General features: G+C 43.6%; 1 protein-coding gene across 5 annotated transcripts in view; it reads right to left on the bottom strand.

Moving 5' to 3' along the window:
• ZNF423 (zinc finger protein 423) overlaps window positions 1-16,480 on the bottom strand; it is a 230,792-nt gene that overhangs the window by 20,943 nt on the left and 193,369 nt on the right. For all 5 annotated transcript variants that reach the window (XR_004242572.1, XM_032121819.1, XM_032121820.1 and 2 more), the window contains 2 exons: window positions 2,285-2,416; window positions 593-708 (listed from right to left, as the gene is read on the bottom strand). Coding sequence is in view for 4 of the 5 variants with exons in the window: in XM_032121819.1 (XP_031977710.1) it covers window positions 593-708; window positions 2,285-2,416 (248 nt within the window). In the remaining variant the exon portion in view is untranslated. The remainder of the gene's footprint in view (window positions 1-592; window positions 709-2,284; window positions 2,417-16,480) is intronic.

The following is a 16,480-nucleotide window of genomic DNA, read 5'->3' as shown; positions in this document are numbered from 1 at the left end:
TGGGCCAAGCACTGGCTCTGTGGAGGCTACAACTGCTGTGGCTGCAGCCCCCAGCGCTGCCAGGGAAAGTAGTGTGTAAGGCCTGGTGTGCAGAGCCACAGCCTGGCAAAGTGCTACTGCCTTGGAGGAGCCCCTGCTTGAGCATCATGTCGAGCTGCATCCATGCTTTGCTCTCATACCTCAGTAGGGAAAATTCCTTTACTTATGATTTAGCAGCACAGAAAGGGATGGGGCAGCTACCATTTGCTGAGTCTTTGTATGTTAATCAGTCCCTAAATTATTAATAGAGGAAAAGAAATTATTTACAAGGTGTTTGACGTAGACATGTAAGAATGTAGCAACACTACTGTCAAGAGAAATACTCATAAATCATGATATCTGTCTTGTCTTATTTATTTATTTATTCCAGCCATGCTCAGAGACCCTTTTCTCCTCCAGGCACCCAGGGACGCAGGAGGAGACTGAGAGACTGTTTAAGGGCAGAAGAGACCATACCAAGGTTAGGCACCTTTTCTAAATGCTGCACAAGGGTGATGGTTGCACAGAGAAATCAACAGATTTAGCTTTGTTTTTACTCCTGTTGTAAACATACCTGAAGCTCTGTTTGAAAGAAGAACTTCTGTGGGCACTGGGAACAGTCATAAATTTTGTCTTCCTGCCCATGGACTGCAAAGATGTGCTGCTGCAGTTTGTTTGCCTGTACAAAAACTGAAACAACACAGTACAGTTAGTTAAGATTGCTTCATATAAGGCACCTCATCTTGAACTGCACTTCAGAGTCTTTGCAATTGTAACAGGTCCAAGGATATCTGCTAGAGAAGTGCTGATACACTTGGTTCGGCAGAATTTCCTTACAAGTAGTCAATTTAGAGTCTTCAGGCTGACAGTCAGCTTACCTCTAAAAGACTCTACATCCTGTACGGATTTTTGATATTTCACATAAAGCTAACACTGCCCACACGTAACTGGAAGAACTCAGTCATCAGACCAAAGAGAGGACGTCACGGCTCCCGCGGGGAGCCCTGGGCCCATGGCAGGTGCATCAGATGCATTTTTAATGCAGGACAACTGGGCCAGGAGAGGCCTTGATGGCTGGTATGAAATGCCCAGAACAGCATTTCTGGCAGAAATGTGAATCTGAAAGGGCAGGCTCGCCACAATTTTTAGATCTTTAAAATAGGTTGTCCATTCAATAAGAAAAAGGTTATTGTTTAACATCACAAATATCACGGCATCTGCATTATGATTCTGGATTGACAATTATGCTGACTTCATCAAGGGAAATTTTGAAGTGGAACATATTGAACCACACCTTTAGCTGGTTAAAAAATATTTCTGATTTCATTTTTGTCTCACTTTACATGAATCTGTACATGAAAATGGCTTCTTCCTTCTGCAGAATTTAACACATGCACCCAGAATTTTTTTACAGCATGTTGCAGAAAGGATAAATTACCTCCTAGCTTGCACAATAACCAGTTTCTCAAATCGTGGGCCTAACCCTAAAGAACACAGGTTCACCTTATTCCCATCAAAGTTCAAGGAATTGCAGGTGCTACCATTCCCCTTTTCTGACAACAGGTCCACAGCGGTATCTACGTGATCCTTATCTTGCAAACAGATTGGAAATGTAAATGTTAACTACTGTGTTGAAGACAGTATAAAAGGCAGCCTTTTCATGCACCCTGCAGAACCTGGAAAAGCAAGATCACCCATGATCATTTGCACTGATGAGACAGCTTAAATGATCTACACAGAAGGAATACCTAGGAGGCTTTCAGACAGGAGTTAGTAATGTGCCACCATAAGAAAACTGGGCTTGAAGAAACCTCTGAGACAGCAGCTGGCAAAATCATAGAGCTGTACAGTTTGGTCATATCAAACCTTTACTCTCCTTTACTCAGCACTGTGAGCAGACCACGAACCACCTGGTCTTTAGAGAGTCCTTGCTCAGGTGAATAAGGGCTTGCAAGAGACAGTCCATCCTTTGCAAGTCCCACACTTGGAAACACATAGCACCTTTGAGCCACAAGGCATAATGTAAATGTTTGGAATTGTGGGGGCCATGCAGAGCCCGCTGCATGTGGCAGTGCTGCTTGGTGTCAAACACCACAGAGCTGCTCGTCAGAGCAAGCCCCAGCTTCGGACAGAGGATATTTGAATGTTTCCAAGCACAGTATTTCTTTTTCCCAGGGAAAGGAATACAGTATTTTACAAATCCCCTGAGTGTCATTTCTGGATCTAGCCATGCACGCTGAGGCTTGTCTTGGCCTCCCTGTCTTACCTGTGAAACAAACAGGGCATTTGAATGTGCCTCCCATCCCCTCAAAGCTGTGCTCAATCAGGTGACACAGGAGCTTTGCCGGAGAGTCAAACATCTGGTTACACAGCTTGCACTCATGATTGATGCCTTCCTCTGCAAGGTTCAAATGATACAACTTGTTAGTGACACAGCAGATTAGCGTCGGGGAGGCAGCAGCGGTCGGTGGGGAACGCCTGTGCTGGCACACAGGGCCCCCAGGACCCACAGCCACTGCCCCAGCCCCAGAGCAGGACAAGCTGCTGGCGTTCAGGGGTGCAGCCCCCCCACATTTCGGCTGCGCTGAAAGCGGCTCCGCGCCTGATCCGCCGGGAACCCACGCGGGGCTCCCAGGCTCCCGATAACGCGGCACAACCCTGCCGCAAAGGGAGAGCAGCCCTGCTCTGGGTACAGATTATTAAAGAGTCAAACAGCATCTAAAATTACTTTAATAGTGTGAATTCAACCACCAACACTGACAGAAGACTGAAGTGATGTCTTCACCTCAGAGTACACTGCAAACATACAGGAGAGGAAGGAACTGTTGGAGAATAGCAGGAGCTGAGAGCAGAGTGTCTGTGTAAATTTTTGTATCTCTTGGCTTTTTACAAGGCAAAGAGAGACCACTGAAGGTATTTAAATGTAATTTGAAAGTGTAATTTCCTTGTCATATATCTTAAGTATTGAATACACAGGGTCCATTTTAAATGCCTCTATATTCTAACTGAACTCAGTGAAGTAACAATAATTATTGCTCTTGGTTCAAGCCTACCACTTTTGTAAGATTATATGCTTCTCTGTTCACTGAAGTCTGTGGTTCTGGGTGCAGCTGAGCCTTTTTTTGAGGTACTGAAGCCATGTTAAAGCAATTTTCACACATAAAACTAAACAATCCTTTGGTTTTCTTGAAGGGAGGGAGAAAGTCAGAATTTTAGGAAACATAATACACAATTTAAAAAAATCAGAAACCACCTAAAATTTTTAACACTGTGGCTGGTTTCTGCAAATACTTCCTGAAAATGTGTCTTTCCTTCACTGTGGCAACACATGAACTTCTCATGAAAACATATTTTAAAAACTACATAAATTCTTTCTTTTGTTCTACACTCAGCTTTATTTTTACATCCTCAAATATCAATGACTATTAATTTTCAGTTCCAAGATTGCTAAGAAACAACTATATTACTCCTTTAACTAATTCTTGCCAAATACATTTGGATCTTATGAAGAACGTGAGTCCTCAGAAGCACAGTCTTACAGTTGCTTCAAATTAGCTTTTTCTATCTTTAAAGGTAGGTATTTCTATCTTTAAAGGAAGGTATTGCTTCCTATGAAGCATTTGGTACTATCAGGATCCCAAAGCCCCTGCACAAGGCTTGGACAGTGGAGAGCTGCCCATGCTGCCTCGAGGCCAGGTGGGCTCTGAAACACATGTGGCAGTGGGTGCTCATGGTGAGTGCTGGCACCGGAGCTGGGTGGGGAAGGGGGAAGTGGCATGGGGAGAAGTAAACAGGTGGGTTGGGAAGGAGATAAAAAGAGAAAAGGAAAGAGCCAGGAACAGAAAGATGAAAGGGCTGGTAGCTCCATGGCAGCAGCTCTATGAATTCCCCAAGGAGCCACAACCAGGGACTGGGATATTTCTAGGACGCCACGAGGTTTGCAATGCTCTGCTTGTGCAGCCTCCACGGGCGGGCATGCTGCCCTCTCTAATGCATAGGTTTCCATGCCAGGCCCTCTCCCCTTACAGTGGCCTCAGGCTGGATTCTCCCATCAGACCCTTGCCTGAAAAGTTCTGGCTTTGTGTGAATTTTGCAACCTACTCCACAGGGGAGAAGAAGTGGGGAAGGGACATGAGCCTCATGCTGAGCGTGCCCAGCCACACCGCTGTGTACAGCAACCAAATGCTGCAATAAACCCACAGAGGACAAAGCAGGAACTGGGGGGAAAGGAACAAATGCCTTCTACGAATAAATCAGAGAAATCATGTTTGACATTAATTTTCTACCCTCTACATACTGGGTATTTGGAAAAGAGTGATTCATGTACAGCCTATGGTCCTGTGTGAGCACATGTGTTCATAAATACAGATAGACGCATACTGATGACTAGACAGCTGCTCCTTTTCCAGCAGAAATATCTATAATTTGAGTAAAACTAAAAAAAAAACCAAAAACAAACAATGCTCAGCATTTCAGTTAAAGTATATTCTTACAGGCTTGGTATGTTTAATTAGGCAACAGAGATTGTGTATTTTCTTGGCTGATCCCTGCAGTATTTTAAATAGTTAAACCCATAACAAACAAACTAAAACTAGAATGAAAAATAATAAAACATAATGGGTTCCTGCAGATCTGGAAATTTATCCCACTCGAGGCAAGACCTTTTGATTTGCAAATCCACTTCTGAATTATAAGGCCTTCTCCTCACCGGTGGGGGTTTTTATTCCACTCCCACAGGAGTCCATTATGTATTTCTTGTGTCTATAAAACCATCCAGAAAGAAAAAAAGGGGGAAAAAGTACCATGGTTAGCATGACAAACGTTTCTCTTTTCATGCATGTGTATTCAAAATATGAAAATGCCCAAAGATATAGATAGAATAGCTGCTATAATCACTCTCTCCTCTATGGCATTTTACAGTATATTATTTTACACAGAAACACAGCACATGCATAGGGATACTCAGTCACCTTTGGACAATAACTTCCTTGAATTATATAAGATCATATAGGTACATGCAAGGAGGTTTTTTGACAATGCGGTGTGACAGTCAAATGCGTGGTGCTGGGCACTAGCAACAGCAAACATATCATCCTTTCCCTCATTCTTATTCGCCTTTTTTTTTTCTAGCACGACAAGCATCTACGAGAGACCTACATAACTCAAGTGAATTATGCAGCCCCTCTCATTTGTAAAATAAAATGCAGATTTTTACAGTTTGTTATGCTAGATCTTCTCCCATGTCTTCATAAGTGTATCTGTGGAGGGATCAGTTGATTACAGGACTAAACGAGCAATGCACGGCAAACAAGAATCTTGGGTTTCTTGCCTTTTTTTTCTGAGCTCAAAATAATAAGCATTAATTTTACACTTCATTTCTCCAAAAAATAATAGGATGTGCTCTTGTTTAAAACAAGCAGGCCTGCTGGATTCTGTCAGGCTGAAACTATGTCAGGCCAAAAGAGGAACAGAGCGCTTTGTGTAAAAGTATCATGGGGAGATGATAGTATCCTGTAATGTTTTCAGTACCTACTTTTGTCTCCAAAAGCATTTGATCCCTGGCAGACACATACTTATTTCCATACTGGTCTTGAGGGAAGCCAGTAGGAATGAGAGCTGATTATCTGAATCCTGAAGGTGAAACCTGGGTGGTGCCCACTGATGTCAAAGGCAGGCATTTGTATAAATTTGGAGGTACATAATTTACTGCCTGTTAGTGAGGATTAGTGGGTTGTGCAGACCCAGCTGAACTGCGGTGGCAGAGCATGTCGCTCATTGTTCCCAAGTTCGGGTGCGTGTGCAGGATAGTTTTAAATATGTTGATAGGGTGTTTAGTAGCACTTGTGCTGCCATCCTGCCCATTTTAGAGTGGGAATATGCTTCTCCATAAAGCTATTTCTGCTGCAGCAATGTGCATTTAATACATATTACAATGAGTCTCTAAGCCTCTAAGAGAACCAACACCAGCAGCCTCCTGGCGAGGATGCAGTATAATTAATATTGCTGTATTAAGCCCATTTACTGTATCAGCCGCATTTCTAATTATAACTATATTAATGGCAATGTAAAAGTACACGTTAACACTGTCATGTACCAACACGTTATGACAACAGCAAATAGGAGATTTGAACAGCAAAAATCAAGATGGCATTGTCTTTACTGTTAGTTAAAACTTCTCTCTTCAACTTGATTTAATAAAGCAAAAATTTTCCCTTATGGAATAACTACAATAGTCCTAATTTGAGAGATCATGTAAGACAATCTGATGCTCGTTGCTGACAACAACATGTACATCCCACACTATAGCTTCCCAGACCAGTATAATTCTACTCTACTGCAGCAAATCGAGGCAATAAAGGAGAATTTCTTTCCTTTATTCAGATGTTCACATCCACGAGTTAACTGTGCTTTTAATGAACTTTGAAACACTGTGATTCAGTGTAACAAAGCATTAATATACTGTGTTCACAGAGAACCTTCTCCTGTCCATTAGATCATAAATTTGGTAGAATTAAATGGGCCATGTGCTCTAATTATGGTAGAAATAAATAGAAATCGGAATGAACACAGGGAAATAAAATGAAAACTGCATGTAACTATTCTGTTTATGCAATTCATTTCCCAGTAAATAAGTAATCAAAGGGAAAAATTTATAATGTAAGAAAAGAAGCAGCTTCCCCAGCATTTTTTCCCATTTGGCTGTGAAGGAGCAAGGGGCTGGAACCAGGATAGGAGGACAGTGATGGACACCCCCTCCAAAAACAAAGCCTGTAGAGAACCACTTTGACCCCTCATCTGCCTGGCACCACTCCACCGCTGGTTTTCATTAAAAACAATCCAAGGGTGGAAGTAAAACCCAGGTCTGAGAACACGCTGTAACTGCTCCAAGGGAATGGCAAATCTGCAGATGCTCACACCAGATGAAGACTACGTCTGCTGTACAGTCGACATTTCCTCATCGCCATTGCTGCCTAAGCCCATGACCTGCTACAAAAACCATTTGGAGCGCATTGCTCCACTGCATTTTTGCAATCAATCCCAGAGGATGCAGCAGAGCCCCTCCCTTGCCGGCGGGGCAGCTGCGGGGTGAGGAGGTGCCATGCTCTGGCCTGGCGCGGGCCAGTGGCACTGAATCGCTGTGCAGCGCGGGCACCCTGGCCATCAGGCAGCCTGGGCGGCGAAAGGCAGCGGATTGATGGCGTGGCAACAGAAATGTCACCTGGGGAGCTGGGTGCCGTCCTCCCAGGGATGCTGGAGGTCAGTTACTATGGCAACGCCGAATGAGCTCAACCTTGTAACTGACCCTTATCTTTTTTTGATCTGTGGCCCCCTTGGGACCTTGGCTGGAAATCAACTGGAAAATAATCTGGTCACATATCAGAAAGAAAACTATTTATACTTATTTATTTATCCAGGTAGAGCTCATATCTCCCTTTGACAACTCTGCCAGACTAAAGACACCCGTCACATTCCCTCAGCATTTTCAGTGGCTGTGTGGAAACACCCAGCTCTGCACTGTGAGAAACCATGCCAAACCCCCGTGCCACTGCAAAATGCACACACACACAAATTGCCATGGATATCTGTGCTCATGACTCTACTGATATATTGCCAAAATCTTGCCTTGCTTTCAGCCCCCAACTTGCCCGTGTGGATAAACATACACCTACACCCCTTCTTGGATGGTTTAATATTTTATGTTGGTATCCGCTAATCATATTCTTTTGTGCTTTATCTCTCTGCTGAAATATGATTCTGCTTTGAAATATATTTATATGATCTAGAATGGCACAACACTGATGTCTTTTATGAGCCGAAGATTGTTTAATAAAATCTTGCATTTCTGCTTCATCCTTATGACAATTTTACTATTATAAGTTTTCAAGGGATATGAGAGCTGTCCACTGTGGTTAGAAACATCACTTTAATGAAAAATGATAACACAGGGGCTTGGATTTTTCTAGAAACTATGTAAGGAATACCAACAAAAATACAGAGTTCCCAACATGCATTTGTATGTAATTTTGGTGGTTTTCCTTACATTTGCCTATTGATAAGACTCATTAAAATCAGTTCTGTTCTTCATAGTTTTCCAAGGGATGGGCAGCCCAGACAAGGGTTTATCAGCACAAAGGGCAATTGCTCTTCTTCAGGTGGGGACTCTCTGGGGAAAAGGGATTTGGGAAATCAGGGAATGTATTAGGAGACAGAAGTCACAGGACTTACTGGTGCTGGAGGAAGTGCCTATGGATTCCTGGTAACAAACTCCAAGGTTACTTGTGATGTACTTCTTCAGGCTCAAAAAGGTATTCTTTCCCATGCGAAATTAGCCTAACCACACAACGGGCTTTAAATGCTTTCATCATCTTAGGGGGCCTCGAGCTCAAAATATGCAGAATTAGATGCCAAATTATTTATAGGGTAGCTTGTAAGTTCACTGCCTCCAGTATATGTCAGTACACTGCAATATTAAAATGACCATCAAAAAGAAGCACGGTCCCAGAGGGACTGGAGATGAGATTGCAGGGCGTTTCCTACTGACTGCAAGTTCCTGCGCTGCTCCAGAGCCCCTGCGCCGCTCCTGGCCACAGGCTGTGTGCTCCCACTGCATTGCATTCCTGAGGGGAAGGCTGAGCCTCACACACTAGAGATGGGGCTGCCAGGCCCAGCTTCATCAACTTAATTTTCAGTTTACAAGAAAAATAAAATCTGAAAGTTCAAAGGAGTTCATGGAGTTGTGCATCATCTATCTCTGACTGCAGAGCCCCAAAGGGACTCGCCTGCAGAGCTTTATTTTAGATTTAGATATTAATCTGGGAAACTGCATAAAGATAATTTATAGAAATGCACTATACTTCAGCACAGTAACGTCACACTTTATCAGCCTTTCTCTGAAGATGCCTTTTTTTAATAGCCTATATTAAAACTTTTTGTGGACTAAAGCCTGATAGGTCTGGCTGCTCCTTCATAACAGTTGATTAAGGAATAATTCCACTGGTTTCCATGCAAAAATGGAAATGCAAAACCCATACAGGAAAAGAAACACATGCTGTCTTTGAGCGTACAACCACACACAGAATTAGCTTTATCCAAACTAATGAACCCCTAGGAACGACTAGAGTTTAGTAAGAATGCCTCATTCCCACATAATTCAACCCAAGTAATGTTTTTCAACGTTTTGAAATACTCACAGTTGTGTTATTTCAAGTTTAATATCAGTACCTGAGGAAAGTGAAGTAATGCAGCCCTGAATCCAGGGCCATGGCCACACAGCCCATTCCCTGCACTATCCTCCCTCATGCCATTGTATCACTGAAAACTAAATACACTTTATTACTCCTGGTCTCCTCCCTGGGAGCAGCTCCCTGCACTGCTACACAGCAGGAATACATTCATCCTCTCATCCTATTCACAATATCACATTGAAGAGCTCAGACAAACAGCAATAACTAGTATCTACTTGGCATCTATTCTTCTTGTGAAATTAAAAATTAAAATTAAAACATCATTATACTCTTATTAAACATCCCACTGGAATATGCCCATGCTTTAAAAACATCCAAAGCTTTAAACTTACTTTAAATTGTTGTAAAACCCTTTTTTACTCCTTTTACAGGCCTGGCACGTTCCCCAGCCTCAGCACCAGTCCCCCAGAGGCACGAGGTGCCCTCTCCCCACCGCATCCCACCCGGGCCTCCTGCAGTGCCAGTGTGTGGCAACCGTGGTCGCACAGAGGCCCCCAGAGCTGCCAGGACCCTCCAGCCACGAGAAGCCAAAGGTAAAGCCTTCCCTCCCACAGGCAACCTCTCCTCTGCGTGGGTGCGGGGTGGCAGCTGCATCCCACAGCTACTGCTCAAAAGGCATTTGCCTTTCTGCTGGGCGCATTTTTGTGTGCTCAGAGGCAGGTTCCTGAGCTGGGGATGCAAGGCAGGGTGGGCAGCCCCCTGAGCTAACCCAGAACACCTGGGACAGCACACGGTGTTTGTTAAACACACCAACTCCCACTGATGTATATCGCTGATCTTCACATTACCATTTCCCAAGCACACATTGACATGATAGACTTTAAATCTATCGTGTAAATAATCATCAGATTAATGGCCTCTAATAGTATATAATTAACATGACAGGCTACAAGCCAGTTGTTGTCAACTGCACAGAGTAAGAGAAAGGCATAAACCACTCCCATGATGGCATCAGGGAAGCAGAAAAACCGGTAAAGGGAGAAATAGAAACAAAACTCTTAACAAAAAACCCTTCCTAAACATACAATTTGACTGAGAAACACTGAAGGTTCTTTCAGCCATCAAAACATAATAGATGTAAATCCTTTTTTTTTTTTTTTTTTTTTGAGTGGGAGGGTAGACTTTTATTTCTGTCAACAAAGAAAAATTCTCTTATCCCTGCATTGGTGCAATGCCAGGTGAACTGACATAAGGGGTCTTATTCTGATATTGAAAATTCTGCATAAACATGGAAATATGTATCCAGCAATGTAAACTTTACAGCAGTATCAGCTATGGTCAAATTAAAGATTACATTAGTAGAGATTATGTGGGAAATGGTGCCGTGGGCATAGAGTTAAAAGTGCAATTGAAAACCAAGCATGAGCATTGTTTTTGTGGTAGATCACCAAACACTCAGAGATTGGCCAAATGCTGCACCCCCATAATGCTGGGGCAATTTGCACCATTTACTCAAATAAATACATTTCTTTAAAATATGTATTAATTTTGTTTTCATATTAAGAAACAGTACTCCTAGGGAAAAGTCTCTGGTTAAAAAGCAATCTCTTATGGCATTGTTATCAACTTAAAGACCAAATTTCTTTGAAATACAAACAGACAAGCAAAAAACCCAGAACCATCTCTCAGCTTTTTCTTGGAAAATAAAAATTATGGTTACCCAGCTATCTTGACATGAACATTTAGCACAACCACGCTAGAGCTTTCTTGTCCATCTGAGGGTTGAACACGTCACAGCCCAGCCCCAGAGAGGCTCCTGTCCCCCACCCCTACTGAGGTGCCTCCTTCACTCCTTCTCCCCAGACTAGGGCTGGAGCTTGGGGACACAAACCAGTTATTGGGGATGACAAAATGAGGTGCCACGACAAACAGAGGGAACCACGGGTGACTAAACAGGGTCTGGCTGGCTAAGATAGGTAACTGATTTTGTATGGCATGGATATATCTCAGAGCTCATTAAGTGCAAATATGCCCAAAAGAATGAACCTCCCCTATGAGAAATATTTTAAATCAGGAGTCCTAGGGTGCAGTAACGCATGATATTCCCTAAGGCAGTCAAAAAGAAGAATCTGCATGAAAACAAGAAAATATCTTAAGCATCTCTGCATTATGCAGACATATATTCTTTTACTGTGGGATTATGCACAAGTAAATGTACGGAGCATCTCCCATTGATGTTGGTGGAATTTCCTTGGTTAACACTCCCCAGTCCAGGTGGAAATCAAACCCTATGGCAGCTTCATGTTGAATAAGAAGAGAAACTGCAACCCAGTGACCTTTTGGAAGAGATCTCGCAGCTGAGCAAGGGCTCTGCATAACACAGACTGTAAAGTTACTCTGGGTAGCGCTCATCTAACAGAGAAACATGGATTACAATACATAAAACCTAATATCAAACTAATAACACCTTTACACATGTTCTTTGTCCTGCATGTGAGCCAGCCAGCTTGCACGCTTCACATATGATCTGGACAGGCAGCACTGAAGCAGTTGCCCTGAGCTCTGCACAGGAGGAGAGCTCAGGGCCAGCACACACATCCTGTAGAGCTGCAAGGGGCACCAGTGGCAGGGAAACGTGGCCAGAAACCTTCTTCTGGGATCCTAAACTCAGCAGACTTTGGCTACCGCCTTGGTAAACAAATTGTTTTCTACTTTACTATGTGAGTAGCTCGGTCAGGCATATATGGCTGTTGGCAGATACTGTCAGTGCACAACATGGCCAGCTTGTAGGGGTTTTTTTGAGTTTTTTTAAACACATTTTCTTCATTTTATATGTCATTAGCTTTTTAATCCATTAGGGAAAGCCATGTGCAAATTCTCACGCTGTAGACAGACTCCGGAGAACATATGTGGGCTGTGACAGAAGACTTAGCATAAAAGATAAGGAAAGTCTGTATTTTTGGATAAATAAAGGGATCTGGAAGAGCCAGTCCTACAGTGGTGCCGAAGCAGACCTCTTCCAGCCACCTGAAAGTGTGAGCATGCCACGGTATTAAAACGCAATGACATCCAGGAGGCTCTGATGGCTCACTAACAGCAGGAGTCCTACACAGCTATTTTTGCTTAAACTCACCCAGATCTCAGGCTCATGGCATTGTAAAGGTTTCCCAGGCTCTCTGCAACTCCTCTCATTCTTAGAAGTTACATTTAAAAAAAAATAAAATTAAATAAAAAAATACCAAGCCCCAGGCCTCTGCCCAAAATGAAGCATTAAGATGTTCCCAGCAGGATGGTGCATTCAGGGTGTGCACGGTAAAGACTGGAGCCATGCAGAGGTGGCTGAGATGACTTGGAAAGATCCAAAGGTGTAGTTGGATTGCTGTAGAGAAAGGCCTGATGTGCAATCATTGAACTTGAAAGAGACTTAGGGGTATCCACCTAATAAGTCCACATGAGAAGAACCATTTCCACAGCCCTGCAAAAGTTACTGAGAAAGAATGAAAAATGAGAGGAAAGATCAAGCTGCTTTTCAGCTGTGCCCTCAAATAAAATAAGATTCTTAATCAAGCCATCATGGAGTCCCTGCTTCAACCAAAACGGTTTCTCTCTGTCAGAGACCTGCTACCCACCATTTTATTATTTTTTTTGTGAGTTCTTATTTTAACCTCAGATTCAACAATCGGCATTAAGAAGTCGGCATTTGCTCCTATCACCCCAGAGACGTAGGGAAGATACAACCGTATATATGCAAAATAGGTATGAACTCTGATAACAAGACTTTGCCTGTAGGCAAAAATTGACTTTTTAAATGGCAGCCACTATAATAATGTTAGCCTAAGACCGACCCTTGCAGGATTTTCCTCTGCTTAGTAAAAACAAGGTACACATTGACAGGAAAAGCAAAGAATTTGCATACTGATAATATGAGGAATGTTTTGTGGGAATGGGGGAAAACAAAACCATAAAATAAAAGTAAAAGGTCTGTCCCATTGAACTACAAATACACCTGCTGTACCAGCATGGAGGGGGTGAAGTGGCAAGTCTGTAGTCATAGAGGCAAGAAGGTCTGCCAAGATCTGTTCCCTAAAGGTCATTAGTCTCAACCAGCAGCACCTGAAAAGGCCTTGGGATGCCTTCCCCACACAGCTTATCCTTTTGGAAAACTGCCTACAGGTCTAAAGCAATGGTCTAAGGGATGAGTGGTAGATCATGCCTACTGTTTGCATTTCTATTCCTTATGATTACCAACACAAAGTGCATTGCTCACAAGAGGAAGTGCAAGAACAGGGCTTCCTTTCTAATCACACCTGAGGCCACAAACTCTGGCCCCTTGAGGGAGTGCTTTGGGAGACCTGGGATGCCCCGGTGCCACCCATGTTCCTGAGCTGCCCCTGCAGCTGCAGGGAGTGGTGCCAAGGCCACCCAGCCCCAGTGTGACTGGCCACTCCCCCATCATGCACTGGCCCTAGCAGGCTGTGGGACACATCCCGGGAAGCAGCATGCAGGCAGCGTGGCACGCACAACAGTTGAATCTTTGCAGCTAGATGAGCATCAATTATGCATTGTATCAAAATCCAAAATGCTAAAGCATGAAGCAGGCAATTCAAAGAAACAGCATGAGCAAAGCAAATGCCAAAGAAATGAAAAATATGTCCAAAACTGTGACAGAGCGCTCGGCCACTTTTCACATAACATCATCAATCATCTCTCATCGAAGATTTCAAGTACTTGGGAAGAGATTACAAAAATATTCAAAGATACAATATTTGTATTTTGAATGTTAATTTGACACAAAGGAGTGTGCATGAGGGAATGTTTATAATCAGCACTCCAATAAACTCACAAATGACTCTAGTATTTTATAAGCTTGTTAGAAACAAATCACTCCCTTAGCTTATATTTACTTACTGATGAATAATAAAAGGCCTCAATACACAAAGAGTAAATTCAAAATGTTTTCCTCTTGTTTTATCTTCTATGACAATACTGGAACCCTCTCGTTCAGGCTGTGATTCCCAAACATGCCTCTCCTGGTTTTACGGCTAAATATTGATTTCTCGTACAAGTAGAGGCAGCTTTGAACCTTGGTTCCTGCCCCAACCCCCCTGTAAAACAGATGCCCTCGTCTGGAGCTGAACAGCAGTGGCTGGCCTTGCCCCTGCCCTTGTGCTGCCTGGAGAGATGGTGAAGGGAGCATGTCCACTTGTGCCAATTCACACAGCAGTGAAGGTGCAGTCCGAGTGCTTAGTCTTAGAAGGAAGAGGAGAAGATACATAGGCCTTGCACACCTCCTGGAGCAAAGCACAGGACAGTAGACCAAAAGACTGTAAAAAGAGACTTTGCAATATACTCATAAACCTGCAACAGTCCTGAACAAACACATCAACTGCTTCAGTTGGGCTGCAAAGGCCTGGGTGAGGTGTCAATACAATACAGGCTTCTATGACCACCCAAATACCCTGCACACTGCTGGTGCAACAGCTCAGCAATTGACCACAGCTGAAAAACCCCTTTAGCCTGTTTAAAACCACCAGGATGTTTTAATGCAATACAAATCATGCTTCAGCAGACAACATAACACCTACACCTTCCAAATGCTATTAGTTATACACCAGCTCAAACCAATAATGCTCTAGTTGAGGGCACAGGAGACCAGTGCTAGCCATGAACCCCTGGCAGTAGCTGTGCTGTGGTACCCACGTGTGCCATGATAGCTGGATTTTAGAAGTAATTGCTGCATGGGTCGGCATGCTGGATTCATAAGTGGTAAGTAGCACAAATGGAGGGAAACAAAAGTTGGCAGAACAATGCCTCATTTTTCTAATGTAACTAAGTGCTGAATGGTAATGGGAATTATGGGGATACTTGTCTTTCTGCTCTTATTTATCCAATAGAAATAATACAGGGATATTCTAATGCAGGTTTTTACTTAATGTACAGTTAAGCATTACACAAACATTTTATTGTGGTCTGTAAAGATGATCTATTTAGAGTAGCCGAAAAAAAATCAAACACTGCATTCAAGCATAAGTGTTTCTGGTAGACACACAAAGGCAGAGCGACTTTGCAAAGTAAATGTAACACAGGCTTTTGTTCTAGATGGCCCTGTTGCTTCATGCATAGGCATCAAACACATCTTCACCAGCCCTTAAAGACAAACCAAATGCTGCCATGGACCAAGCTGGCTGGACACGCAGCATCTTTGTAATTGCTTTAAGATGCTGAAGTGAATAAACACGGCCAGGCCTACCCACAGCCCTGGCAACCACTGGTGCTGCAGAGGGTGGGATGTGAACTTGAAGCAGTTTCTGTAACATGCTTGGTGCTGGGACTGGCCTGGTGGTCTTCGCAGGGAGCTGGGAATCACTGCAGTATTGCAGAATACATAACAAAGCTTGCACAACCCCTTCTATTAACCATGATTCAGGTGTGCATTGAGCTGATTAAGCAATTAGTCATCACAAACATACAGCTTAGGATTCACATTTCCAGAGAACGTTATAAGACGTTTTCATTTCTAAAATTGTTAATAGCAGAGCCATGAGAATATTTTTTTTTTTTTCACCCGTGGACAAGCCATAAAGCACTGTACAGGAATTTACGAAGAAGCGCAACACTGACAAGCGATACACTTTCAAAATAAATCTCAGGGTTCCAAAGCCATGGCCACATGGCACTGCCACTGCAATCCTCCTCAGGGACAGAGACCACCCGTCAGCTCCCTCACCTGCCACTCTGGCCAGCAGCTGAAGCAAAGGGAAGGCTGCAGATGGAGCATCCCAGAGACTCTGCTCCATGGTGTGGATGAGAGGTCTGATGGGGGAGGACCAGGCAAAGGAAGGCGGAGCACTGCTGTCCCAGAACAATGCTGCTGCCATCCCTGTCACTTCAATACCACTCCTATGGGAAACTGCCCTTGCCATGGGCTTCCCAGCCCTCGCAGGCTGTAACGCAGTACCTCCAGCACGACAGTGGGAGGTGCAGTGCTCTTGGGAGCATTTGTGTTTTAAAAGCAGTGCTGGTGTCTGAAACCCCAACCACTTAAGCCAGTAGCAAAGTTTACAGTCTGTACCCAGGTATCTCTCCAAGGCTGTGTAAAGACCAGCACCTGCAAGCCACCAGGCGAGGGGGGCTACTCAGCCCTCTGCTCTTCATCCTCAGGTGGTGCAGAGGAGTACAGAGGCACAACATCCTTGGGGGAGAATTTCTTACACATTGTTCCAAGATCAGCACTCCAGCCCCCAGAGAGAACAGTGACTAATCCCCAACCACTCAAT

The sequence above is a fragment of the Corvus moneduloides genome, chromosome 12 (assembly GCF_009650955.1).
Source record: "Corvus moneduloides isolate bCorMon1 chromosome 12, bCorMon1.pri, whole genome shotgun sequence".
NCBI lineage: Eukaryota > Metazoa > Chordata > Aves > Passeriformes > Corvidae > Corvus > Corvus moneduloides.
The sequence above is the reverse complement of the archived record's forward strand: the minus strand, read 5'-3'. Positions and strand labels throughout refer to the sequence as shown.